This window comes from Crocodylus porosus, unplaced genomic scaffold (assembly GCF_001723895.1).
Source record: "Crocodylus porosus isolate Cpor-Errol unplaced genomic scaffold, CroPor_comp1, whole genome shotgun sequence".
Classification (NCBI taxonomy): domain Eukaryota; kingdom Metazoa; phylum Chordata; order Crocodylia; family Crocodylidae; genus Crocodylus; species Crocodylus porosus.
This window is the reverse complement of record NW_017728918.1, coordinates 88,773,207-88,800,606: the sequence shown is the minus strand read 5'-3', so window position 1 is coordinate 88,800,606 and position 27,400 is coordinate 88,773,207. Positions and strand designations below refer to the sequence as shown.

Below are 27,400 nucleotides of genomic sequence, written 5' to 3'. Positions count from 1 at the left end.
GAAAAATGCAAGGTTCTCCACCTTGGGAGGAAAAACCTGCAGCATCCTTATAGGCTTGGCAGTGCTACGCTGGCTAGCACTACCGAAGAAAGAGACTTGAGGGTCATGATTGACCACAAGATGAACATGAGCCTGCAATGTGATGCTGCGGCTAGTAAAGTGACCAAAATGCTGGCTTGCATCCATAGATGCTTCTCAAGCAAATCCTGGGACATCATTGTACTTGGCCTTAGTGAGGCCTCAGCTGGAGTACTGCATCCAGTTTTGGGCTCCACAATTCAAACAGGATGTGGAGAAGCTTGAGACAGTCCAGAGAAGAGCCATGCACATGATCAGAGGTCAGGAAAACAGACCTTATGATGACAGGCTGAGAGCAGTAGGGCTCTTTAGCTTGGAAAAGCACAGGCTCAGGGGTGACCTGATGGCCACCTATAAGGTTATCTGTGGTGACCACCAGTATCTGGGGGAACATTTGTTCACTAGAGCGCCCCAATGGATGACGAGATTAAATGGTTATAAACTACTGCAACACCATTTCAGGCTGGACATAAGGATTTTTTTACTGTCTGAGCCCCCAAGGTCTGGAATAGCCTGCCATCAGAGGAGGTTCAAGCACCTACATTGAACACCTTCAAGAGTAAATTGGATGCTTATCTTGCTGGGATCCTATGAACCCAGCTGACTTGCCCTTCGAGCGGGGGGCTGGACTTGATCTTCTGAGGTCCCTTCCAGCCCTAATGTCTATGAAAAAACAGGGTTGGACAAATTCATGGAGGGAAAGGTGTATCAGGTAGCTCTTGAGCATGGGAGTTGCGGATACAGCCTCTGACTCAATCTTAAATGCTGAAGGCTGCAAGTAAGAGAGGAACAGTGGAAAAAACCCTGGTCATACCCAGTTCACTTTCCCTTTCAGCATCCACTCTCTGCCACTGTGTGACACAGGATATTTATTGGGCAAGATGGGCATATGGTCTTACCCACTAAATGATAGTTCTTACGAGTTACGCATCGGTCATTCAAGTAGCTGCTTATCTAGGCCTCCCTATTTAATAAAAATAAAAATGAACCACAGATAATTTGATTCCAGTCAGTAATTTCAAACATAAAGTTGAAATGACTTCAGAATTCCCCCAGCCCTCATCAGCACACATTCCTACCTGCAGCATGTTGAGGATGCATTCTTCACTTTGGTCCACCTGTCTCTTGTCCTGTGACTGGTTGATTCTTACTCCTTGTTCTGTTTAGGGGCAGCTTGAGAGCATGTAATACCGAACTAAACAAACAAACAAAAAAGCCAGAAAAAGTTACCCTCCCTAGCTGTGCTTTCTCCTAGAATCAGCAGCAGCAGAATCAGCATCAGCAACAAACAGCACCTCAGCAGCAACAGCAAGCAGCACCTCAGCAGCAGCAACAGCAACAAAACAGTACCCAGACAAATGGGACGGCAGGAGGAGGTGGAGCAGGAGGAGGGGGCACTGGGGCAGGACTCCAGCATAGCCAGGACTCCGGCCTCAATCAGGTGCCTCCAAATAAGAAACCACGCATAGGGCCTTCAGGCACTAACTCAGGCGGGCCTGTTATGCCTTCAGATTATCAGGTACAGACTTTGGTTCTTCTCATTTGTGTTATTCTAAGGAGCAAAGTATAGTTGTGCTCTTAAGAAGATTGTGTGTGTGTGTGTGTGTTTCAGAGAACAAGTACACTTTAAGCTGAAGCTCATTGTCACCTGATGCACATGCTTCAGTTTAGAAAGGATTTTGCTGTGTCAGAGTTAACTGGAAGTGAATTGCATGCTGTTGCAGATATAGATTTCATCAGCTGTTCTCAGTCAATGAGCTGTATCCTGTACTGTGCTGAGCGTTCTGGCTTACATCCAGCAAAGAATTTAAATATGTACTTACCATAAGCCTGTGAGTAACTCTGAAAACTAGTGGAACCACTGTCACGTACTTAAATGCTTTACACAGGATCAAATCCGAAGCTTTCAGCAACTTCGTAAAATTGAAGCCTATGTGAAAAGCAGTCCTGGTAAAAAGAAGCTAAATGAGCAGCCGGATCTTTAATTCCTGACACCTTCTATTCTGCTTTATCAAAATGATAGGACAATTCAGATTTGATTATTTGTCCTAATCCTCACTAACTGTTCTTTAATCTTAAAATACAGTTCTTTTGTTAGTATAGCCTATGAGCATTAGTGGATCAGCACGCTTTATTCTAAAGCAGGGCACTATAATAATGCTACTGTTTCATCTCAACTATAAGAGAAAATTCAAATATAAATCTTCAAATGTAGTATTTTATTTTTTAGTAGCAACAAATTGGTCTGTTATGTTCCTGTCTCAGTCCAGTAACATTAGAATTTATTACATGAGAATGAAATTTCCAAATTCACTTACTTTGAATTAACACATTTGTCTATGTTTACTGAAATTAGAGTATTTTTCCACTAAAAAAGTGACATGTATTGAGACACATAAAGAATTATATTAAACAAGCTCCCAATTATGTGGGAAGACCACAGTCATTTCTGATGAGATTCATTGAGTATTACTAAAAAAATATTTTTAATTTTAAAAAGTGAAGCCTACATTAAAGGCCTACATATATTTTTTCAATAAATTATTGAAAAAAGAAGAGAATGGATATCTCTCGTAGTTATGGTTTTTGCAGATTCTGCCGTTTGGATCCTCTTAGAGAAGGACTCAGCTCAGCATGTATTCAGTCTTTCTTGTAAATGCATAGCTGTTTTGACTTCATAATCCTCCCCTCACCACTAGATTTCTGGAAGCTAGACATTTTCTCCCATTTTTTTAATTTTCTTTCTTCATTGCAAACTATTGTGAAGTTGTAATGGCCAGTTTAGGAGTAAAGACAGTTCAGCTTTCTTCTATAAGTTTCAGCCTGGTTTTTGGTCTGAACAAGTCTCTATAACTGTTCAGGTGCAGGTTGTTTATTACTGCCTTGTTTCTGTCTATATTAAAGGATTTTTTTTTGCTAATTCTTGGATCCTTTGGAAGTTTTCAGAGTTCTGGGCAGCCCTCCCCCTCAGTCATTTCCTGGTTTAAATCTTATCTTTTTAGGGCAGTTACAGTGAGATGATTCTTCCCAGCCTGCAGCCATTTGTTTCAGTGTCTCCTCCCTTCAAGGCTTTCTTGCAGTGTATGTTCTGTATATCCCCATTAAATCATTTGTTTATTCATACAATCTGATTATCTATTTTTACTTTGGTATTTGTATGCTCCTTAGTTTTAGCTGGCTATTTGTCTTGTATCCGTAATGGAATGTCTGCAATTTGTCCAAGACTGGGCTCTGTTGAAATAAATTTTCTTCTGTGAGACTAAAATCAGCATAGGCTAGTTAATGCCTTCCTATAGTCTTATAGCATTGATCTGACTCCTTATAGCTTCTACAAAATCCAGGGAGGCAGACTCCTTTGATTTAGCTTTTTTTAAAAATCTTTTGATGAACAATATTTTGTATTATTTAATCAAAGCCAGTCTGCTTTACTACTGCTTTAAGTTCCTTGTTTGTCTGCATTCTACATTGCTTGCATGGCCTTGCTTTTTGTTTAACATTCTGACCTTTTCCTTTTCCAGCAGTTTCGTCCTAATTCTTCATTTATGTTTTTAATGGAGTATAGATTAAACTTTATCACTGATGGTGCCGAAACATTTATTTGTTTTTCTCTTTTGAATGCCTGGACATTAAATGTTAAGGCAACAAAACCTGAGCTTTTAAAAACAAAAATCAAGACCAGGGACACATCAGCACTTACTTGGTATGAAAGCCAGATTTATTTTTTCTTTGCACAAGGCTTTGAAATATTTGACATGAAAAAGGGTATGCATTTTACATTCTCTGTTGAATAATGATACCTATTAGTAGACCAGTATGTTATTGATAAGGAAATGGGAAGACATAGGTAGATTGACTTTTCTTCTAGGAATCTGTAAAATACTGTAAAGACAATAGAAAATTATAATATTCTTAAAGCTGCTGATGTTTCTTCATCTGGCCCAGATTCATGAGATGAATTCATTTTCATAAGATTAATGAATAACAACACCTTTTTGGTTTTGCAAAAGTGGGGTTTGGTAACTCAAGCACTTTCAAGAGAAACCACAGGAAAATCAGTTTTTTTGTTTCTGCCAAACTGGGAGCCCAGAGACCCAATTTTAAAATTACAGTATATTATTATTTGAATTTATCAACAAATCTCTTCTATCAAACCAAATACATAGTCTTTCCAGTACTTTTGCAGCACCCCATCTTGGGGAGCAAGGGTTGGAGCAAGCAGTTATTTATATCTATTTAGTTAATTTTGGCATATAAGTAAAAAATAATAAATATTAAATGCAGATATTGTAGTTGGATATGACCACTGTAACAGTTGACATTAGGAAGTAAGAAAGTACTTTTTAAATAATCTACTTTTTAAATGTGAATATTTTCCCTTGGAAAGCTGCCCTTTTTTGACTGAAAGTACATCTCTCTATGCATCTGTCAGGCAGCTTGCATATTTTGGATAATGTATTAATAATAATGATTATTTATCATACTGCATCTCTGTATTAACGTTGTCCAGTCACTTTTACCTGCCACTTGGATTTGAATGATCCTCTTGGCTGTGAAAAATTCCTTCAGCTGTTTTCAGTTTTTTTACTCTGCTTTATTTTTCTTCAGCACTCCAGCTCACGCCTGAGTTACCAAAGCAACATTCAGGGATCTTCTCAGTCCCAGAGTACGATGGGCTATTCCACATCATCTCAGCAGAGCTCTCAGTATCACCAGTCTCATCAATCTCACAGGTACTGAGAGGCCTAATAAACTGTGCTTGGAAAGGAATGGACTAAAAGCCAGAAGACTCCAGCAATATGAAGTTCATAATAATGAGAAGAACCAAAAATGCAAACTGTGATGCAGATTTAAAATTCATGACAAGAGGAAAACTTTAGTTACTGAAGATTTTGTTTTTGGACAACTCTGTCCTTTCATCATTGCCATAAAGGAGATTCTTGTGAAGTGCCCCCCAGCCTCCCCTCGCATGTGTCCCATTGTGGTTACTCTGATGAAACCTTCTGATCTGAACCCAGCACTTAACTTCTTTAACCTTTGGAATTTTTGAAGGATTCCTGGTGCACCTTTCTCATGCTGTATTGATTGCCATAAGTCTATCTTTGCAAATCTCTTTAATGGGATTTTACAGTTTTAAAATCTTGAACTCCCAGGCTTTCAAGCTTGTATATAGTTAGTTTTTTACTAGGCAGACCAGTTTAGCTATACAAGTATAATGCACCTTTTTAAAGCACTATGTTATTTTCACAGGATATTACTGTTTTGCTCATGGATGTCAAGAAAAGCGAATTTTACTGTTCCAGAGTATTTTACTATTCTGTTTTTATTAATCTAGTTTTCAGGCAAGGTCTTAAAAAAAAAAAAAAAAAAGAAAAAAAAAGAAAAAAAGAAAGATAAAAAGTACCCAACCCAAGTCTCTGCAGCAGCTAATATGCTGCATGCTACTGGACCGAACACCAAACAGAAGATCATGAATGTTTTTTAAATCATTCATATTGAATCCCATTGATTACTGCCATCACCTTTTAAGTAGCTTTGAATTAAACATTATTTAAAATTAGACCGTGATGGTTACATGAAAAAGAGATGGCCTTCAGGGCTCTGCTGGAACAAAGGAATGGAACATCTTCCCTGGTTGTGCACCCAGAATAGCCAGGAAAATGCATTGACTGGCCTCACGTCTTAGTGGAAGAGAGTGTGGGGATGAAGGGCTCGTCTTTCTGTTGAACAGCTCTTTAGTATGTTCTATAAATCCTGCTTTTGATGTTGCAGTCTCTTTTGTTGATTTCCCCGAGTCATTTATCTAACTACAGAAAATATTAAGACTTATAAAGAACAAAGAAGTATCCATCTTTACATAGGATCATTACATTTAAGTAAAAATATTGTACATTTTAAAAAGCATGTTAAAAACTGTTCCAGTTTCTCATGTTTATAATGGATATTCTGTATTCTTCCCATTGCTGTGATTATCCCAGATTAGTTACACCAGATGCACTTGATTGCACTGCAATAGGTTGGGGGGCTTGGGGGGGGGGGGGAGTTCCGCTTCTTCCAAAAGCAAATATATTTTGATTGTGCCTGAGGACCATAAGTGGATGGATAACTGGCAGGCTATGCCAGGTAAATAATCAGCATTCACAAGCATAATCAGAGGACCACAATTCAATTAATGAAGCCTCAGTTATTCAGAGAAATGTAACGTAACTTGAGGCAGCTCCATTTTATATTTCATTGCTTAAAGAAGGCTCATGATTCTCATTGCACTAAAACTGGAAAGACATTTATTTACTTTAAAATGTTACGAGCTGGATAAGCAGCCCCAGGCTTTTTTAATTGATTGTTGAAAAAGTGGTAGCAGAAGGAGCAAGCTATGTATAAAAAGGGCATATTATTGGAATTTACACTTTACAGTGTGGTCTTTTCTGTCTGACTCTGTGTTCTAGCCTGAATCCATGTGAGAATTTAGATGTAAAGCAGTAAACATTTCACAATAAATTAGTGGTAGATGTTAACAGGGTGTTAGATATGTGCGCCCCAAGGAGAACATTCATTCATCCCAGTCATACAAGAATGATAAATATTTCTGTGCAGACTGATCTCTCATCCCTGCAAAAATGTTTTGCTTTCATAAGCAGTTGGAAATGTGGTTTGGCCAGATCATGTGCCACGTGACTTTGATGACATCGGTCTTCTCGGAGAAGTGTCTGGAGGTAAAATTAAATTTAAAATGGGTGAAAGAGTAGTGAAAGTGAAATGGAGCAATTTGAAGAGAAATATTGCCAATTGTTGTTAGGACAAAACCATCTCCTACTGAATACTCTTCATCTTTATGATATCATGTGCCATGTGTATCTGAGTAACTTTGTTGGTGGGAACTGATTTTCATCGGTTCTTTACTTGAGTTCAGTGAATCTGCTATGGTTAAAATCTTTTCCAGGATTAATTTCCCCAAGTTTTTATTGAAGTTAGGAGGAGCCCCATGGCTGTATCTGAGGAACAATTCGCCCTCTGCCGACAATGTTGTTGGATATTCTTGTTATTAGCTTCCACATTTCTGGCTAGCAGCCCTTGACATATGCTGCTTTGTCATCTCCTCTTCTCACCCCTCTATCCAGTCAAAGCACTATTGTCTCCTTGAGCATAATTATCTAATGTTTATACTCTTTGCCACCTCTTCAAAGTATGGTAATGGCAGGAGGTGGAAGGGGACAAGTCTTCTCCTGGCTGAGTTGGATTCCTATGGTGCCAACAAAGTTAAATTTTAGTGTAGGTTCACATATGTGTGAAGCATGAAGATTCACAGCATTGTATTATGCTTTAATTCAATGAGCTTCCATCCCCTAGAATAACTGCCATGAGCTGAATAAATATTTCTCTATTTGCTTGATCTAAATCACTTATTGTGCTCCAGTGCCCTGCTGCTTCTGTGCGCATTCATAAAACTGAGCTAACTCCTCCATTGCCTTCCAGGTAAAAGCTGAATAGGGAATAGATAAAGGAAAAGGTTACTGTTGGAAATGTTTACTGTGTACACTTATTCCCTTTCCTCCGCTAGTTGGTTTTTGAATGTTTGGCCTTTTCTGGTGAGTTATATGTGACTTTCAAGATAGATGGGAGCCAGCCGCAAGATGAAGCAGCCTAGTTTCAGGGGTGGTTTCACGAGGGAAAAATGCTCTTTTTGTCAAAAGGTTAATCAGGTTATCTGTTGTGAGCAACCAGCAGCATGCATATTTTTGTGCCTGCTCAGTTATAGCAGTTGATACTTACTGGTATTCCCTTTTTATCCTTACCCTGAACCTCTATGTGCCCCCACAGAACCTGAAACCTAGTAATGGAAAGTGATACCAATAAGCTTTTTTTCCCGTTCCCTTGGTGATGCAGTTGGACCATCCAGTACCATTCTGCAATGTTTCTGCTCTGGCCTTTTGAGGAAACAAAAAAGTGGGGAATGGGATTAGCGGCATAGTCTACATTGGTGAAGTTTATGTAGCACAAACTGCACAATGAAGGAAGAATATTGTGAAAGCCGTGAGTCCTGCACTGTATCTGTGACACTGTATCTTTTTGGGGGTGGGGTGGTGGGGAGGGAAGAGCATTCTGAGAGGGGATGGGGGGGAAGCTTGAAGTATTCAAATGTGTATAATATTTTATATAAACATAATCTTAGTTCCCCTTCATAATCTTCAGTAATGGTACTTAAACACCATTAAGCAAAGAATTGTTTTAGGGTTAAATAAATGTATTGTACATAAGGCCATATGTAATCTTCTAAAAATGTTGCCACACAGCAGCGATATGTATTACTATATGAAAAAAGTCCTTAATGCACTGTTATCTCCTAAATATTTAGTAGTAAATTAATACTATTTAATTTTTTTAAAAATCTGTCTTGTGTAGACACTAAAAGTATTACACAAAATGTGGGCAGAAGATGTCCTTTTTAACAGCAATTTAAAGAACTTTTTATATATGTAATGTAGTATACTTTCAAATTGTTCTAGCTGTATTTTCCCATGTTTACTATTTGTGGACATTTGCCTGTCTTACTTCAGTTATTTTTTATTATTATTATTTCCTGCACGCATCCCTCATTTTTGTAGTTTTATTAGAGATTTCCGCAGCAGAGCTTTCCTGTTCTAGCTCTGTGGTGGGCACTTACAGCAGTGCCCCCGCTGATGGACTTGCAGAACCACAGGGCAAGATATTTGTTTCCCATTCTACAGTTAAAGAGTTTACTGCTTTTAAGTTGTCCTGATGTCACTCTTGAAATGACTGTTAAAACAAAGCTATGAGTTCATTGCATTTATTTTATATTCTTGGTTGTAATGAAATTGAATTGACTTTGCTTCAGTGTGAATTTTTTAAATAAAAATAATATACATTTGTAATAATAATAAAATGTTCAAATCAGATAAGTGTGCTGGAAACATTTGTAAACTTTAAGCTTTTGGCTTTAAGAAGGAAGATCTGTCCTAGAGAAATGCAGTATGTGGTCAGGGTGTTTATATCATAAATCCCCCCCAAAATAGAGCCTGGAAAACCTAAAAGTTGGAATTACAGCTTTTTTTTAAACATACCCAAGAGGGTATTTATGGTTTTGTATGCATCAAAATAGAATGCAGCTTTATGGAAAAGCAAAGCAGATTTGAAATGGTCTCATTAAGGTTTTTCTCTCTCTTTACTATGCAGCAGTGATGCTGCTTGTAGAAATGTAAGATTACTAGTCTGATGGCCCTATATATTTGTTTTCTGAAAAAAGATACAAGTTTTGAGGCTAAATTTCCCCTCATTATATGATTTCTAGGCTGTCTTTGGTTCTAATGACTCAAAAGACTAAAATGACAGCATGGAAACTGAAGAACATAAGTTAAAGAGCTTAGCTCTGCTTTTCAAGTTGACTTCCCATGCTCTGTTGAGCTTCACATTTTAATTCCATTAAGTTACTGTTTCAGAGATGGTCATCATTGCCCTGGCTTCTTCATGAATTCCACCCATTTTCTCTATAAAGGTTGTGTATGATAGCATGGCTGACATTTATCATCTTCACCAGCATTAATGAGGTGACTTCAGTTTTTACTGATTTTTTGAACAAGGTAACATATGGTGTACTGGTGGTTTCCAACAAATAGAGATAAGACTGGCTTCTAGTTGCATGATATGTTTAGAGAGTAGGTGTCATGTGATGCAGGCACATTTTCCTTTACTTTGTTTCTTTCTTTTACTTTGTTTATATTTAAGTTGAGCGTATAGTACTTTTCACCTGAAGAGTCTGAAAGTACCAGACAGAGCAAGTCATTATGTACAGAATGGGAATCTGCATCCTGGGAAGCAGTGACTCTGGGGATCGTAGTGGATAATCTGATCAATGCGAGTTCCCAGTGAAATATTGTGGTTAACAGGGCAAACATAATGTTTGGATGTGTAAATGGGATGAACACTGAGTAGGGCAGTTTCGTTGTGTCTGTATTTTGCATTGCTGAAACCACTACTGAAATACTGTCTATTTCTGATGTTTATGAGTCAAGGAGATAGTTGATAAATTGTAAGAGGGTTCAGAAAAGACCCATGAGAATGATTAAAGGGTTGAAAACCCATGCCTTTTTGTGAAAGATTGCAGTGGATAATAATCTATTTCAGTTATCATAGACAACAGTAAAGTGATTACAGTCTGTGAAGGACTGGCATGGGGGATCAGAAAGTTGATAATGATGTCTTTATCTGCTTTGGTCTAGTAACTGAAGGGTGGTACTAGACAAATTCAGACTAGAAACAAAGCTCATTTTTTTAGCAATGGGAGTAATTAACAATTAGAAAAACTTACCAAAGGTTGTAGTAGATTCTTCCTCACTGGCAATATTTGAAGCAGGATAGGAAGTTTTCTGAAAACTATGCTATAGTTTAAACAAGAAATAATTCAGGGAAGTTGTATTGCCTGTGTTGCTATAAGAGGAGTCAGAAGAGAGGCTTACCGTTGTCCCTTCATAGATTTCATTGGGAAATGAACCCAAGGGACCTTGGAAGATCATCAAGCCCCCTGCCCCAGGGGCAGAAAGTCAGCAGGGATCATAGGACCGCAGCAAGATAAACATCCAAATGTCCCTTGAAGGCATTTAGAGTAGGTGCTTAACCCACCTCCGGCTTCAGTCTATTCCATACCTTGGGGGCTGGGATGGTAAAGAAGTTCTTCCTTATGTCCAGCTTGAAATGGTCATGGAGGAGTTTGTGACCATTCGACCTTGTCATCCCTTGGGGCACTCTGGTGAACAGACGTTCCCCCAGATCCTGGTGAGCACCCCTGATAAACTTATAGGTGGCCACCAGGCCACCCCTGATCCAGCACTTTTCCAGGCTGGAGAGTCCCATGGCCCTCAGCCTTTCATCATAAGATCTGTTTTCCTGACCTTTGACCATGTGTGTGGCTCTTCTCTGTACTCTCAAGCTTCTTCACATCCTTTTTGAATTGTGGAGCCCAGAACTGGACACAGTACTCCAGCTGCAGCCTCACCAAGGTCAAGTACAACGGGAGAATGACGTCCTGGGATTTGCTTGAGAAACTTCTATGGATGCACGCCAGCATTTTGCTCGCTTTACTAGCCACAGCATCACACTGAAGGCTCATCTTCATCTTGTGGTCAATCATGACCCCCAAGCCTCTTTCTTCGGTAGTGCTAGCCAGTGTAGCACTGCTGAGCCTATAAGCATGCTGCAGGTTTTTCTTCCCAGGGTGGAGAACCTTGCATTTTTTGCTATTAAATACCATCAGGTTCTCATCCGCCCATTTCCTGAACCTGTCAGTCAGCCTGGATAGCCCTCCTGTCTTCAGATGTGGACACTTTACCCCAGAGTTTGGTGTCATTGGCAAACTTGGCCAGTCCACTTCTGACTTTAATGTCCACATCATTAATGAAAATGTTAGATAGTATAGGCCCAAGAACAGAGCCTTGGGGGGACCCCACTGGTCACCAGGCACTGGGGCGATTGACTTTCATCAACCACACCCTCTGGGTCCTACGATGGAGCCAATTCCCCAGCCAGAGGATCGTGGTAATGCCGAGGCTGCAGTTAGCTGGTTTTGTTAAGAGGTGATCATAGGATACCAAATCAAAGTCTTTTTTGAAGTCGAGATATATGACATCAATATCTTCTCCCTTGTCCAGTTGATAGGTCACCTGGTCGTAAAAGAAAATAAGATTGTTCAGAGAAGACCTACCTGCGGCAAACCCGTGCTGGCTATCCCTCAGGATGTTGCCATTGGCCGGTCTGTTAACAGTGTCCTCTTTGATAATCTTTTCTAAGACCTTGCCCAGTATAGAGGTCAGGCTGATGGGCCTGTAGTTTACCGGATCCACTTTCCTCCCTTTCTTGAAGATAGGCACCACGTTAGCCTTTTTCCAATCTTTGGGCACTTCACCAGAGCACCAGGAGTTCTTGAAGATCCGTGCCAGGGGCTGGGCTATGATGCTTGCCAGCTTCTTGAGTACCCCACAGTGTAAATTCCTTGCCTCATCTGTGGAAATCCATGGTTATATTTACAAACTGTAGGAAATGATTCACTCTGGTCTACAGATCTGTATTTGTGGTGATGGGTATTCCTAAGGCCTGCTGTAGAACTGTTCAGCCTTCAAGAGCTGACACAAGGGCACATAAAGGACAACACCTAGATTATACTGCCTCTGTTTTTTCCTCTTTGGTTTGTACGTGGCTGAGTACAATATAAGCAAGAGTATTCTGAAATCCCTTGTGTTTGAATATATAGCCCTGTCTCGGAGGTTATTCATCATACCCAATTAGTGTGCTTAATATTGGATTCCACCCCTGGGTTCTGGCATTCTATGTAAAAAAATAAACAAATAAATAAATAAAACAAAAACCTCAATTTGAGGGTAATGGTCCAAAGAAAAATAAGCCCTACAACATACACTGCTTTAAGGAGAAATGCCAAGTATTTAAAACTAAGGCAAGCTTCTGTTGGTATTTAGAGCTAAATTGTAGGCAAGGCAAAAGTTGCATTGAGGCAGGCTCGTGGACCATACTTAGCAGAAGTTTATCCAATTTGCTAAATACCTCCAGTATCCAGGTGCAGCCTGTCTGAGTGTTTGAATTAACACTAGAACTGTGTTAACAATTTGAAAGTTTTTCCAGCTATCCAACCCAATTGTTCTTGGCTGCAAATTAACTTAATTATACCTTGTCTGTCTTTCCAGTGGCCTTGAGAAACAATTGTTTAATTTTCCTCTTTACAACTTTTTGCATATTGGATACTATCATGAGGTCCATCCTCACCTTCTCCCTACCCACCCCCCTCCTTGAAGCTTCCCTTTTGTGGACTTAAACCTAATTCCCTCTACCTTTCCTCATAGGTTTTGCTTTCTCAGCCTCAAATATTCTGCTGCTGTCTCTGGACTGTCCAGTTTACTTGCATCTTTCTTTAAGATGTGGATGTAGTCCTCCAACTGAAATCTCACCCACACTGAATGGAATAAATTGCTTCCTGCTATATACAGTCCTGCTGTTAATGCACCACAAAATGAGTAGCCTGTTAGCAACAGAATCACATTGTTGGTTTCTATTTAGTTTGTAATCCACTATCACCCCCATATCTTTGTGCTGTATGGCTGCCTAGCTGGTTGTCACCCATCTTTGATTTTTCTATTAGTCTGTAATCAGCAAGATCAAATCCATCTCACTGATCTGTCACGTTCATTTTGAATTCTCGTACCATCCTTAAAAAATGTTTATAAGGCTTCCCAGATTGGTGTCATTTTGCAAATGTTATAAAAATATTCTCTCAACAGCCATTCAGTGTGTTAATTAAAATATTTAATAGATCTACTCGTCTCCTGTCCAAACTAAAATCTTAGTGCGTTCCTTTGATATCTCCTTGCAGATAACTAGCCATCATCTCAGCCTCTGTGGCACCCTTCTGCTACTGGTGCCTTTCTCAATCTCCCTTTTGCTACTAATGCCATTCTCTATCACTGTTCACAACACTGGCATGCTATCCATCAGTCAGGCCCAGAACCCAAGCACCATCTTTGACTCTGATTTCTTTCCAGGCTACATCTAAGTTTTGTGATTTCTTTCTGTATCACATTTCAAAGATGGGACCTTTTTTATCTATCCACACAAATTTCTCCTCAAGGCTGTGGTCATGTTATGTCTCAATTTAATGGCCTCTTCTGTGGCCTTAAAAAATACCATCTTGTCCTGCTCCTATCTGTTCAAATGCAGAGAAAAAGCTCCTTCTCCTACCCTTTCATCATGTCACCCCTTCTCATTTCTACACCTGCTCCGCCGCCTCTGTTGCATGGAAGCTGTTGGTCTCCAGTGCTGAACTCTCATTGCCTTATCCCTACTGTAGCTTTAAATACTGTTTACAAGATGTTGCAAGAGAATCTTGTGTCCATCTTATCCATCATAGTCTCCAAATTTGATTAATTGTTGTATTTCTTACATATTTAAAAAGAGAAAATATAGTATTATTTCACTAGACCACTGCAGAGATTCAATTTTTCATTTATGAATTAAATATTTAATAGTCAAATAGTTACCCCAGAAGTGATTGAAACAACTAGCACAGTTATGAAAGATAGGAGAACATAGATATTAGATGCAACTGGCTGTTGCCATTACTCTACTATTTCTAGGTTTTTGTAAAAATAATATCTACAGGGAAAGTTTTCAAAAATCATAATCTAACATTCAGGCATCACTTAGTCTGACAGTTATTTCCTGTTTACATGGCCAGTTTATGTAATGTAAATATAGTAGGAACAAAGTTACATGATAATAAGTATGAATGCATGTATGTATAAAGCAGCGATTCTCAACAAGATGCCACAGCACCCTGGGGTGCCTTGAGATCCTTTCAAGTGTGTATCAGGGTCTTAGCACTGTTAAGTTTACAAACATGATTCACAAGATAAGTCCAGAGATTTCAAATAGAAATCCATGCTCTTTCTGAGTTCTTTGCAACAGAAAAAATGCTCTATTATTTTTCTGTAGGAAAAGACAAGGGGTGTCTTGAGTCTAAAAAGGTTGAGAACTACTGGTATAGGTTTTATAAGATTGTATCTTTTGATTCTCCTGAATAAGATGGAGAATTTGGAATAGTATAAATTACATGTATTCTGTGCCTTCATCATATGGCAGAAAATTGTCATCTTCCATTTGTGAACGAAGTATGCAAATTACTGGTGGAGCGAAACTGCCTTCAGATGCTATTCCATAGCAATGCATTGAAGATGCCAATGAGAGAGAATGAGCCAAATTGAGAAACGAGCCTGAACTCAAGGGAGTTATACAAGGGATACATTTGACCCAATAAGTTCCTTGACGTAAATATAAATCGTCAGTGAAAGTTATCAAAGCAAATTAGCCACGGGACTCTCTTCTGTCATCTTAAATACAATTTTTAAATCAGCAGTAAAAAGAAAAATGAGAGTAAATATTTTATTCTCTTGGAACAGACAGACACAGCTATGAAACTAGTAATCAAAATAATGTGTATTTTATGTTTTCCATGTGACAAGAAAGAGAATGCAAGTGGCATATTTAATATGTGTGCACATGGGCTGCAGTCAAGTCCTTGGTTTGCTACTGGCGTATGAATAAGTTATATCATCAGACTGTTCCGGCCCAATTTAAAAACAACTGTGACAGCATACTCCTGCAGCTCAACTCTGAGAGCCTGCACAATATACAGTCATTTAACCTGAAAATTACTAGAACAAACTGAAAATGAACCATTGGAACTGTACAGCTACAGAAGGAAAATAAACAGCCAAAGGCAGAAAGATGAGTGATGTAACTTAGCTTTGCACTTTGGCAGTGAAATCACTACACAGGGTCACACTGTGGCTAGCATTGGTAGCGTCAGTATCTGCAGTAGGTCAAAGTTTTGACAGGCTGGATCCTGCTTGTGTATATTTTCAGTGTGAGATCTGATGTGCATTTAACAGCAGCATATATAACAATAATAGTTCAGCTCCTTACAATATTCTTCATGTTAACACCTAAGGGCTCTTCTGTAGGATACTAAAGAATAGATAGAAGCAAGATGTTCGTTCTTTTGATTTTTGTTGTTAGATTAAGTGCCTGTGGGCATGTCGACATGTGTCTTTATGGTGCTATTGTTACTGTGCCATCATTTAGCACTTCCTAAAGGAAAATGAGGGCGCAGTAACAGCTGTTACTGCATCGTGCCGGTGACGCGTGGTTATTTTTAGCTGCTGTATCACCGTAGTAATGCACTATAGCAAGGGAGCGCATCACTATGACAGTGTAGCTGTGGTGTCATGGTTTGTGTCTGCTTGACACTACGGTGACATAGTGTCACATGTAGATGCGCCCAGTGACAGTTTGGAAGGATCATTTGAAGTCTTGCATTGTTCTAGTGAACTGATTCTCAACCAGGTGCTGCAGTACCCTGGGATGCTTTGAAATCCTCTCGAGGATGCCATACGGGGCCACACAATGCTTGCGCTGTTATAATAGGAATCCCCAGTGTTAAAAACATTCTGAAGTTTCATAGATTTCATAGGCATTGGGGTTGGAAGGGACCTTGTGAGATCATTGGGTCCAGCCCCCTGCCCAAGGGGCAGGAAGTGACCTGGGGTCAGATTGCCCCAACAAGATAAACATCCAGGCGTGTTGTGGTATTTCTGAGTTCGCTGCAACACAATTGATCAGTTATTTTTCTGTAGTCAACAAAGAAGCAAAAACATAGCTGGCATTTTGAGAACTACTTACATAGTGATTTCTGCCACAGTACAGACATCACATGGTTGGTCTGATGCAACCCTGTTCTAGAGGGATGACATCTGAGGCCAAGAGTATCATTCAGTCTCTCTGAGCATTCAGCCAGCAAAGGTACATCAAGGTACATCTGTAAGATAAAGTTATGTTTGTAATCTGATCATTGAGCCACCAGCTTATTTCATACAGGCCACAGAAAAACTATCATGTGTTTTTTTGGGGAAAAAAAACATGTCTGTCTTAGGACGCTTGTGAACTAAGGGACTGGAGGAATATTCAGAATCCTACCACAGCACCACATGGTCATCTCCTTCGCTGCATAGTGATGTGAAATTATAAATTCTCAAAGTTTAGCATCATAAATGGGACTATACAGCTTGGCATTACAACTATAAAATGCAGACATAATGGTGTGTAGTTTAACCTAAGAACCAGCTGTGCACTTCAGGTTCAGTTCAACTTAGCACAAAAAACTCCAAATCATGGTCTGACTTACCCATGACAAAGTGACTGCAAGCATTGGTACCTGTTCATACTACCCACAAAAGCATCAATATCTACATGGAATTGAGAATTCCAAAATGAATATGCCGGTATACACCTTTAACCTACTTCGTGACTTATCACGTCTCACAAGCACAGAAAGGATGGTCCACTATTTTAAGTAGCAACAGGAAAAATGTCCAAACATTCCATTGCAAAATATGCCAGAGTTGCTATTAAGCAGCATTGTTTATCTAGGGAAGGCAATAATCCTGCAAATTTTGTGACAATCCTAAACAACTATTTCAAGGGATGTCCTTTACCACATACAGTGCTATTAAAGCAAGAAGTATGTTTGAATCATCTGAGATTAATTGATATTTTTCATGTTTGCACACTGTGCTTCCATCTCTGTGAATGCAGGCTCACTATTAACATGTATGTAAAGTGTATGGAGACACACCTGGCTTTGTACTGTTAATGTAAGTCTTGTAAAATACTAGTCAGTAGCCTGTGCGTGGTTTGAGATATAAGTGACTTGCCAATCAGTGCAGAAAGGGACATGTTAAACCAGGGGCAGGCAATTATTTTGGGTGGAGGGCCGCTTGCTGAGTTTTGGCAAGCCATCGAGGGCCGCATGACAGGTCACCAGGGGCAGATAAATATTATTTTTCTAAATTTTTTAGGGACTCGGCAGGCTGGATAGAATGGCCTGACAGGCCGCATGCTGCCCACCCCGTGTTAAACTGTGGTATTTATCCCCCATGCATTCAAGACCCATACAACAACCCTAGTGTGTCCTGGCCTTATTAATATGCAGCCTTTGTACTCTAATATCTCATTATCACAGTAGCTCCATGCATTATTATCCTACCTAACCTTCCTGATGTTGTAAATAATCCATTTTATAATCTCCAGTCTGAGTGGGGCCCCATATGAGTTGATAGGAAAGAAAACAGAACAATGATCTGTGGCTCCATATTGTACATGATTGGATGCCTTCCAGTTTGGTGATTACCATTGCAGTTATCACCAGTCTTTATGTGGACAGTGAGACTTGACTGTAGGTGCTATGAAGTACTTGAGGGCTGCTATTTGTAGGCTGTCTCTGATGGCTCTTGTACACTGTGCATGAAGAAGTCAAACATACTTTGCTTTTAGACTTCAGGCTCTTTCCAGCACTGGAGCTTAATGTAAAGTTTCAACGTTGATCACCTAAGGAAAATGTTAGAGGTATTTCGCAAGGCTTTCCATTTCAGTGCGGTCGACAGGGTCATGCTAGTACAGTTCATCATCATTGCTCCCCAATGAAGTGATACCTCTAAAAAGAATTTTAAAAAAAATTATCAAGTTTCCTGTGAGTCATTCCACTCATCGGCATGCCCAAATGTGGGGGTAAGACATGGTCTGTTGTCCAAAAATGTGACAAGAAAACAAGATACTCTGCACAGCCAAAATAACTAAGCTAAGTATAGCAACCCTCAACATTCATGCATCAGGAAGGTTTCAGATGCACACAATGCATCTCAGCTTCACATGTTCAAAGCCAAACATTCCCAAATAAGTAACCGAAGAACTTCCTTCAGTGGAATGCACAGCCAGCTTTCATTTCTACACTTACTAGAGGGTAAACCTCTCACCTAAGTTATGCCTACTGTGTTGTGAGCCAAAACCACTTTCTGTTTGATAAAGGTAGGTATCACGCAGCCTATGAAATCCTATGTTTCTAATTCTATCATAATGTTTGCCACAGCGTTTGCAAGCTGTTCTGAAAATAACTAATAGCTGCTAACTAATAACTATGCTTTCATCAGAGACTGAACTGTTAATGGGTTGGGCTAGAGACCCTTTCACCTCTAGATTGTCACTTCAGTGTTGGCCCATGACTACAGTGTTAGCAATGACCACAGTTGAGTACTACTGAGTGACTTTTTGGTGCCCTGGGAGAACTGAGTTTGGCATGCAAAGTCCAGTTCCCAATGGACAGTTTTGCCTTTAAGGAAGTCACTAACATAGCTAGTGTTAATTGGTATCTTTACTGGAAGTCTCAGGAGAGATGCCAAGTACTGAATAGCTATGAAAGCTTGAACTGCCTTTTCACCCTGAAGGATGATCTCTGCAAGTGTGGGTTAAGGTGATGGAGGGCAGTGAGAAGATGTTTGTACCGATGTGTTGCAGATAAAAGTACATGAAAGACTTGCGTGTTCAAGACTGTAGATCTGACACATTTCAAAATGTGTTTATTTCACAATTTGAATCATTTTCTTTTGAAATGTTTATAATAAAAATTCCAGACTTATGCAAAGGTCGTGCAAACTGCTAACCACATAAAAGACCTCAAGATATAAGTGACCTGCCAATTTATGCAGTGAAGAGCATGTTTAACAGCATAGGTATATGCCAACACATGTAGGGGAATCCAAGCATTGATATGTACCTGTGATTACAAAAAGGAACCTCAGTGAGAAAGGGATGAGATGGGGCAATTCAGCTTTGTCACGCTGAAAAGGCATAGTTAAGCTGAACCATTTACAGCACATATTGTTGGGACAGGGTTGTGCGTGTAGGAGTGCCTCTGAGGAATTTCCTCTACAACATACGGCATGTGTAAAGATTTTTTATGTACAATATTTACAGAAAACACAGTAACCTAGGGGAACTGCTCTGTTGTTGTGACAGTTCCCTACATTCAGTTGAAGTTGAAGACTTTGCCTTCCGCCATTCCAGCTGCCGTGAATGTGACAAGTGTTATCCAAAATTCAGACACTACTTTTGAGTGGCCAGGGAGTCTGGTGGGTGGTCAGACATACTTTTATTTTGTTGGTGGCTCCTGCTTTGCTTAATTCAACTGAGGGCTGAATCCTGAAATCCTTGCCTGCCTGCATGTCATGAATTGAAATGCAGTTGAATCGCCTCCCAAGTCTATTTCTGCTCGTTATGACTAACCGGACCTCCAAAGACAAAGAATTGTGATGCAAGACCCCATGAAGACTCCACAGATACTTGGTTCCATTTTGCTTTCGATAGTTGTAAAATGGCTGCCTCCCCAGCTTCAAACATCCACTGAGCCATGGTGTTCTCAGGAACTAATTTAGCAGCCTCAAAGTTTGCGTCATGTCAGGATTTCTGACAAACTTAAGCGTGTGTCCAAACACATTAGCCCTCCAGCCATACTAAGATTAGCCTTCTCTAATCCATGTTAAGTGACATACAGTTCTGATTTAACACTTTGCTCCCCTGAAGACCACTCTAGAAGCTCTGAGATGGGCCAGAACCAGCCTTACCCTGGGAAAGCAGTTGGATTTTAGTAGATATTGCCTGCCACAAGTTTTTCTTTCTCTTCAGTCTTTTTCTCTTTTGCATGAAATCTGTCTCATCAGTGTGCAGGTCTGACAGGAAACGCTGAGGCACACTATAATACCTTGCTTACAGAAGAAATTAAGCCGATGCCACAATAGTTCAGAATCGTAGGTTACACAGGAGGTAGTAAGAATTGTCAGCTGGAAGGGGTGGAAGCTGTGCTGGCACTTCTTTAATAATGTTACCTGACAAGTCACTTATTATCGGGAAGAAGGAGATGGGGATGGTGAAACACGCAAGGAGTTTGATGAATTTTCTTGCAGCAATACTTCACCTTTCCTTGTATCTTGGTTCTCCAACAACTGATGAGTTGCAGTGATTCCAGCAACAATTTTCTGTCTAGCTTTCCCTCTCCCAGTTCCAGCCAGCATCTGTGCAACAGCCAATTCTGAAACAAGCAACAGAAAAATACAGGAAATGTGACCCCAGCTAGTCTTCCACTAAGCAAAATACTGAAGGTTCAGAGGCGGGTGATTGTATCTGTTGGCCAAAACTGTACCGTGTGAATGGTTTTACCTTCTGATGTGCATGCAGAAACAAAGTGGATGCCATGCTGCACAGCGAGAGTCTATTCTCCCCAACAGGATATGAGTAAGTCCTAACAAAGCTCATGAGACCTATGTGCATTCTGTGAGAGAGTGCGTCAGACCCCTGGGGGGCGGGTTATGTATTTTATTTTGTTATCTTGATATGTATCTGGCTATTTTTCAAGCATGGATGATTCACTTTTACATGGGCAAGTGGGAGTGGCTCCATTATTACCATGAATCATCACACATTTTTCAGGCACCAGGACATGCTTTAACAGCTGTGGATGTAGGAGCCTGGTGAGAACGGGCTGGGTTGGCTCTGTCTTAGCTTGCACTGGTATTCCCTGTGCATTTGGAAATCTATAGTAGAGTTCCTTCAGATTTTCGAAGTAGGCTCTTCAATTCAGGGAGTTGATCATTTTCTGACTGCTACATGGGATCCGGTTCTTCTTCCTATGTAGTCTCGAGACGGGTCTTCTGTAATAGCTGTGGCAGGTGTAACTCAGAGATGGCATCACCAGGTATGCACATGAGGTCCCAGATACTTTTCAGGCATTAGACGCTCTTCTCCATCAGCACCCATACATCTAATCTCCAACGTGTTTCTCATTCCTTTCTACATTGCAGCAATTTGGTTGAAATTCAGTGCCTGCAGTTTTGCTTTGGTGACAGAGCTCCTGGGAAGTCCTTATCAGAGTCCACACTAAATGTTTTTTGCCAAAGATTTCCCATCCACGTGGCACCAACATCCTTTCTTCTTACCACTAGCAATAAGCATTGGCCACTGATGCTTTAATCACTGCATTGTCGTTCTACACGATCAGTGTGAGCAGATCTATGTGATGTGATGGTTAAAATATAAAATGATCCTGGCACCTTGTCTACAGTCAGCCTCCAGTCATCAATCATCAGCAGCACTGGTGAAGCAGGGGTGATATATTTTACAGAAATAAGCCTACTATAGACAATGACCTGTCTTCTGTCTGAGATGGCTTGGTCATCTCTCATTGCTTCCTATAGCCTATGAACACAATGCTAGGTCTGGCTTTGATTTTCAGAGATTGTAGAGCTGAAGCATACAGTGACATTTTGCCCAAACTACACCCTGCTTTTTTGAGTGATTACATTTCTGAGTCCACAGAAATATATTTGGTGCTTTACAGGAAACAAGAAATGCATGGTCCCTGCTTGAAAGGGGTTAGAATCTGAATTATCAATATAAACAGACCCTACATCACTGGTCTTATTTACAAAAAACTAATAAAAGGAAAAATCCGTAGCTGATCTAAAGTGTTGTAATGCTACTGTTTTAAAATCTGGGCTCTCAGAAAGCAGAAATGGAGCAGAGGTCTCCTGAAAGCAGAAAGTTCATCCCTTCCATGTCACCCTACCCCAGCCCCTTGCATGGAAAACCTGAGGAGAACAGTGGGCTTTGCCCTTTAAAACTGGGATAAGTATGCTGCTTTCTCAGGGCTGCACAGCTAGTGTAGTTTTCGCACTTCTGGTCATGTTTTATGGTGTAGCAACACTACCCGCCTGAGTATAGGGTGGAGAGACTGAGGTCTCATACTAAGAATTGAATGAAGGCCTATTGTGCACATAGAGTTTGTTCTGGTATAATTATTTCCATTACAGATGTGATTATTTTTACTGGTATTGGTAAAACCTCCCAAGTGGATACAGTTAAATGAAAAGCAAGTGTCACTGATTTCCTTTTTTGGATGGGTATAAAGCCCTATTACACTGATTCAACTGTATTAGCATTAGAATTAAAGCAAAATGAATTGTGTGTGTGTGTGTGTGTGTGTAGACAAGACCTAAGAGTCAGGAGTCACGGACACAACTCTCAGCAGTTCCTTTATTCACCATGCAACCCTGGCTTCTTCATTAAACTTTTTTGTGGTCTGCTTTGTCCCTGTAGAAAGGCCCGGCCCTGAGAACCTAGTTAATAATTACTCAGTGCACGAGCACTTTGCAATGCTCTGAGGAAAGGTGCTATAATGTGCAAAACTATTTTTGCCATGAATATTTTTGCACTTCCAGCAAATGGGCTGATCTTGCCTTGTTTTTAAACCTTTATTAACTTGCCCTATGGCTAATCCACTTAAATGAAACTTAGATGAATAGGAAGCATAACCAAAGGAAAATCTCCCAGCTGCGGCAGGCATTCATCAGTGTAACCAGCATGGCATCTCTGAAGGCATCTGGAACTGAATGTTTCATGACCTAGTGTCACATTATATCAGGCAATCTGGACAAAACGTAAGCACCCAGCCTTTTTCCCTTGTGCAGTCCTGGAGAATACACTCTGTTTTATTTTTCCATGAAGCTCAGGTACCTGATAGGGGGCATTCTTTTCCAGTATGTAAATAATTTATTGCCCACGTACCTCTTGTGTTGGCAGGTGCCTACAGTGTGTCATACTGAGGCATTTGAAAGTGCTATCTTGTTGCTCTTCCTTGGCAGCCAGCAGTGAAGATACTGTCCAATAGACCATAAAACAACAGACAGCAAGTCTGCCCATCCTGTTGCTAACAAAGCACTATAAACACGTTACGCAGGCACCACCATACATGTTGTTCAGAATCACATGACTCTTTCAACAAAGGTAGTTCACCTTCAGAAAGTCGGTGTTAATTAGTGCTCTTTTCCTTTCTTTCTTTCCAGGATGTTGAATTTCAAGTGTCTCAAGAGGAGTTGGACAGAATACTGTGCATCTGTCATTGAGGCGTGAGCTGGTTCAAATCCCTCCTTTGTTTAATTTCAAGGAAACCACAGAGGGTTTTTCCAGACCTATCTGTAATAGACTTTCCCTTGATTTCAATGACAGCAGTAGGAAAGAAGCTGCTATAGAGTCAGATCCTAAAATGTTCCTAACATTTATTTCACACTCCCTTATTGGAAGCAGCTTCTTGAAGTCAAACAATATATTGCCTTTCCCCAGAGACTGGTGATTTCTGTTTGGGTGGCACTCTTCCACCCAACTTTGCTCACAGAACATAAAGGCCAGTTTTATAGTTGTATATGTTTTGGCAGGAATTTCAAATGTAGGTGCTTAATGTTAAGTACTTACCTCTATCCTTAGGCACTTTAATAAAAGAAGTCCACTATGAGAAGTTGTGGACACCTGCTTGCCCATATGAAACCTGTATGATGCCTCACATCTCTGAAAATCAAGCTGCTTCATTTAGAGGACTAAATAAGAATTTGGTCTGGGATTGATTCCATGCTAGACTCATACAGTGCCACAGGTGCTCATAGGGCCTTATTTCAGTCGTCTCAAGTAATGCAGCAGTTGATAACCTGGGGGAGCAGAAGTGATTCATGACTAGTGCTATGTGATGTCTTGGGGAAAGATGTAGTACATCCTGGTGTAGGTACTTTATTGGTTTCCAGTCCAGCCACTTGCACACATTAGGAACTGACAGGCATGCAGTTTTTAACAGCTAGAGGACCATCCCAGATGTAGCTGGTACCTGTACAACAAAGTCATATAGCTTAAATAAAATATCAGAATGTCTGCTACTAGTTACCAGTCCAGCCAAATATAATGCACACTTACTCTCCAGCACTTATCGTTTTAGTGATATTGTATGCACAAAGCTTGCATAAAATACCAGAATCAGAAGACCTGACCCCCGCCCCCCCGCAGCTCCTTGTACAGACACCCTCAGTCCAGCAATGGGCTGTTCCTCACACTCCCCATACAAGTTACTTCCAGCAGAAGAATCTGCCCTGTGGAGGATGTGTGTCTGCTTTACCAGCTACAATATAGGTGCTCTCTGAGGGCCAGATTCCTTTGACCCAGGCTTAGGATCAGCACTGACAGGAGGTGACTTGCACCTTTTTTGTCTAGGAGCTCCCTGTGGACCATAAGAGCTATTTAAAATTTGTTGGCTGCAAGACTGTCCTGGCCACTCTCCCCAACCCCTGATCTGCCTGATGCTAACTGGTCCCTATCCTGGCATGCTGCCTACATTCTGGCCTCCTGTGAGGTGAAAAGCTTGCTGAGCTCACTCAGCAACTCACTCACATGTCCTCTCTGGCCATTCTCCTGCCAGGGCCTTACACCTGCATTGCATCAGTTCAGTGGGTGCAAAAGGGCCTCAGACAGGGGCAAATTCTCCTGCAATTCTGCTTTGGCAGCATTAAAATATGTCAGTTTGGTGGAGCCAGGTGGCCCCAGACCAGAATTTGATCCCCCACAATGGCAGAAATACAAGAAGTTTGTTCTATTTCTGTTCAGCTATATTTGCTGCGTACCAAATAAGTTCACAAGGGGCTGTCTTATGCAATGCTAGAACAGCTTTTCAGCTAGTTCTGAGGAAAATTGAGGCATTATCTGGCAAGTAATCCGCTTCCTCCCTCACTCCTTTATTGGCATTTTTTAAAGCTATTTTCTGAACAAAAAGCTTGTTAAATAAGGGAGCAGACTCTCTTCCTAGCAACATTGCTGACTGTGTGTATGTGTACATGTGTGTATATGTGTGTGTGTGCATGTGATGTGTGTGTCTACTCTTTGCCAGAAGTCGTAATACAAGGGAGGGCGATGCTCTGCTTAGCTTGTCAATCACAGCTATGCATAATGTTACATGAGCCAAATCAGGTTCCTTGAAAATGCCCTTTCCTTGTCCTGGATCTGTTTTGAGGACACCTATGATTTCAAATTTGGGAAGTGAGGGGACTGGAGATTTGGAAATAGCTTTTATCTTTTTTGAGTACACTTGCTGAGTAAGGCGTGGCTGGCAAATTACAATGTAAAGGTTTGGCTGCCATCTGCTGGTGAATCCCAGGGGGATGAAATGCAGATATTCATAAATTAAAGCTTACAGTAAAAATGAGAGAGAACGTGCCAATACAACATGTATTCTTGCCTTTCATGTATGATTTTGTGAACAGAAATTATTTCTTGCTGTGGACAAAAATAACAGCAGCAGTGGTTCCCCAGACTATAATATTAACTCTAAAACCCCAGACCTTTAGCTCTTATGATCTTCTTGCCAGTGACAATGTCTGCATTCTCCCCATTAGTATTCCTAGTATGCCCCCCCATCAAATCTGGACTTCCATCTGTGGAAGGTTAAAAACAGGGTTCACGGGGGGGGGAGGGTGTCCCATCATCGTAATATTCTCAAACTTAATGCTCAAAGGGACTTGAGCACTGCAAAACAGAGTACTGCAATACCAAACTTTTAGACAGCTGCCCCTCATAATGGTACCCACAGCCCTGTGCTTGGCACTGACTCTGCCTATGCTGTGCATGCTGAGTGGTAGGCCTCTCAAAATGGGATTCACAACAGCTCATGTACTATGTGGGGCGTCATGAGAGCTGGCCATGGGAAATACTGATTTCAAAGGTGTCCCTTAGGTATTGCCCGTCTCAAAGGCACATGGCATTCAGGTCTGGGTTTATAGGAGATGTCTCCCTCCATTCAGAGTTCTCAGCCTGACCCCTCTCTGGATTTAGACGTCTAAGTCCTTCTTAGGTCACTTATTTCTTTCAGGAGATGGCTGAGAAAGGCAGTGGTGCTGCCCTTCTACTTTCAGGCCCAGTGGTCAGACCTATCCTGAAAGTTCAATTCCCTCCTCTAGCCTGTGGGGTTGTGTAGGAGGTGGGCAATCAGACTTTTGGACTTAGATACCTCAATTCCAGCAGAAGTCTACTTTAGACACTTAAATCCTTTTTTGTGGCTCTTGGCTCATATAAGGTGAGTGAACTATTCCGTGTATTTCCAGAGGAAGAAAGACCTAGGTTGGATAGTGTCCCCCAGCTGTGCGTATTGAGAATCCCCCTCTCCCCAACCTTTCCCCCTATCTCCTCCACTTGCCCTTTTCCTCACAGATCCTAGGGGCTGCAGTCTGCATTCTGCTTGATTCTTCTTGCTTGCAAAAAAAGGAGTCTATTCTGGAGATAACAGGGAATTTATTTTGTCTCCTTTGTATCTGTAGAGTCAGTTAAAACAGCAAGCAAAGTTAATCAGCAGAAGAAAGCAATCCAAGAGGCCCACTGGCGGGGTTTCAGAGCCAGCTCTTCAGCTATTAAAAGACAAGCAGGTCAGGACCTCGTCGTGCAGCACACGTTCTGATCTCTACTGACACAGAGGTAAGATGTTTTATAGGTCCTGCCAGGGCCCAGCACATCCCGTCTATGGGCAGAGCATTTGCCTTGACTGCTACAGATGATTCTAACACAACAAGACAAGCAGTGGGTAATGCCCAGGCACCCTTCAGAGAGAAACACGGATTACTGGACCAGTGAGGCCAGAGATGCCCCTGCTTCAGAGAAGACAAAGTAAAAGTTTCGTTTCTGATTCCTCCCCAAATTTTTCATCAGTATTTGTGAAAAGCCAGACTGAATACCTCCTGCCTTGCTTGCTTGTCTGCTTTTGACTTCTCAGTTCCTGTCTTGTTTCGTTTGAGCTTATTAAACATAATTGCTTCTGGCTGTTGTCTGCACTATGTTTAAATGATTTAATCCTGCACTAGTTTTGTAAAATGATCCCTTGTTGTAAAGGAGTTATGTTCAATAGAGGAGAGAGCTAGGACTCTACATACTCCTTTGGTTACTAAGGCCACGTCCACAGAAGCAGGGTCATGTGTTTGCAGCAGCACAAATAATAGCAGCACAAATTTGTGCCGCTACTTTATGCTGCACTGCACACCCTTGCTCATGCAGTTTGCAGTGGGACGTA

General features: G+C 40.8%; 1 protein-coding gene across 7 annotated transcripts in view; it reads left to right on the top strand.

The window, feature by feature from the left end:
• The window catches only part of CDK19 (cyclin dependent kinase 19), a 211,018-nt gene extending 183,867 nt beyond the window's left edge, over positions 1-27,151 (top strand). For 6 of the 7 annotated variants that reach the window (XM_019537909.1, XM_019537906.1, XM_019537908.1 and 3 more), the window contains 2 exons: positions 1,334-1,597; positions 4,684-5,475. In XM_019537909.1, coding sequence (XP_019393454.1) covers positions 1,334-1,597; positions 4,684-4,815 — 396 coding nt within the window. In that variant the 3' untranslated portion in view covers positions 4,816-5,475. Of the gene's footprint in view, positions 1-1,333; positions 1,598-4,683; positions 5,476-26,657 lie in introns of those variants that run through there. The other variant, XM_019537912.1, reaches the window with a different exon arrangement.
• The last annotated feature ends 249 nt before the right edge of the window (positions 27,152-27,400 follow it).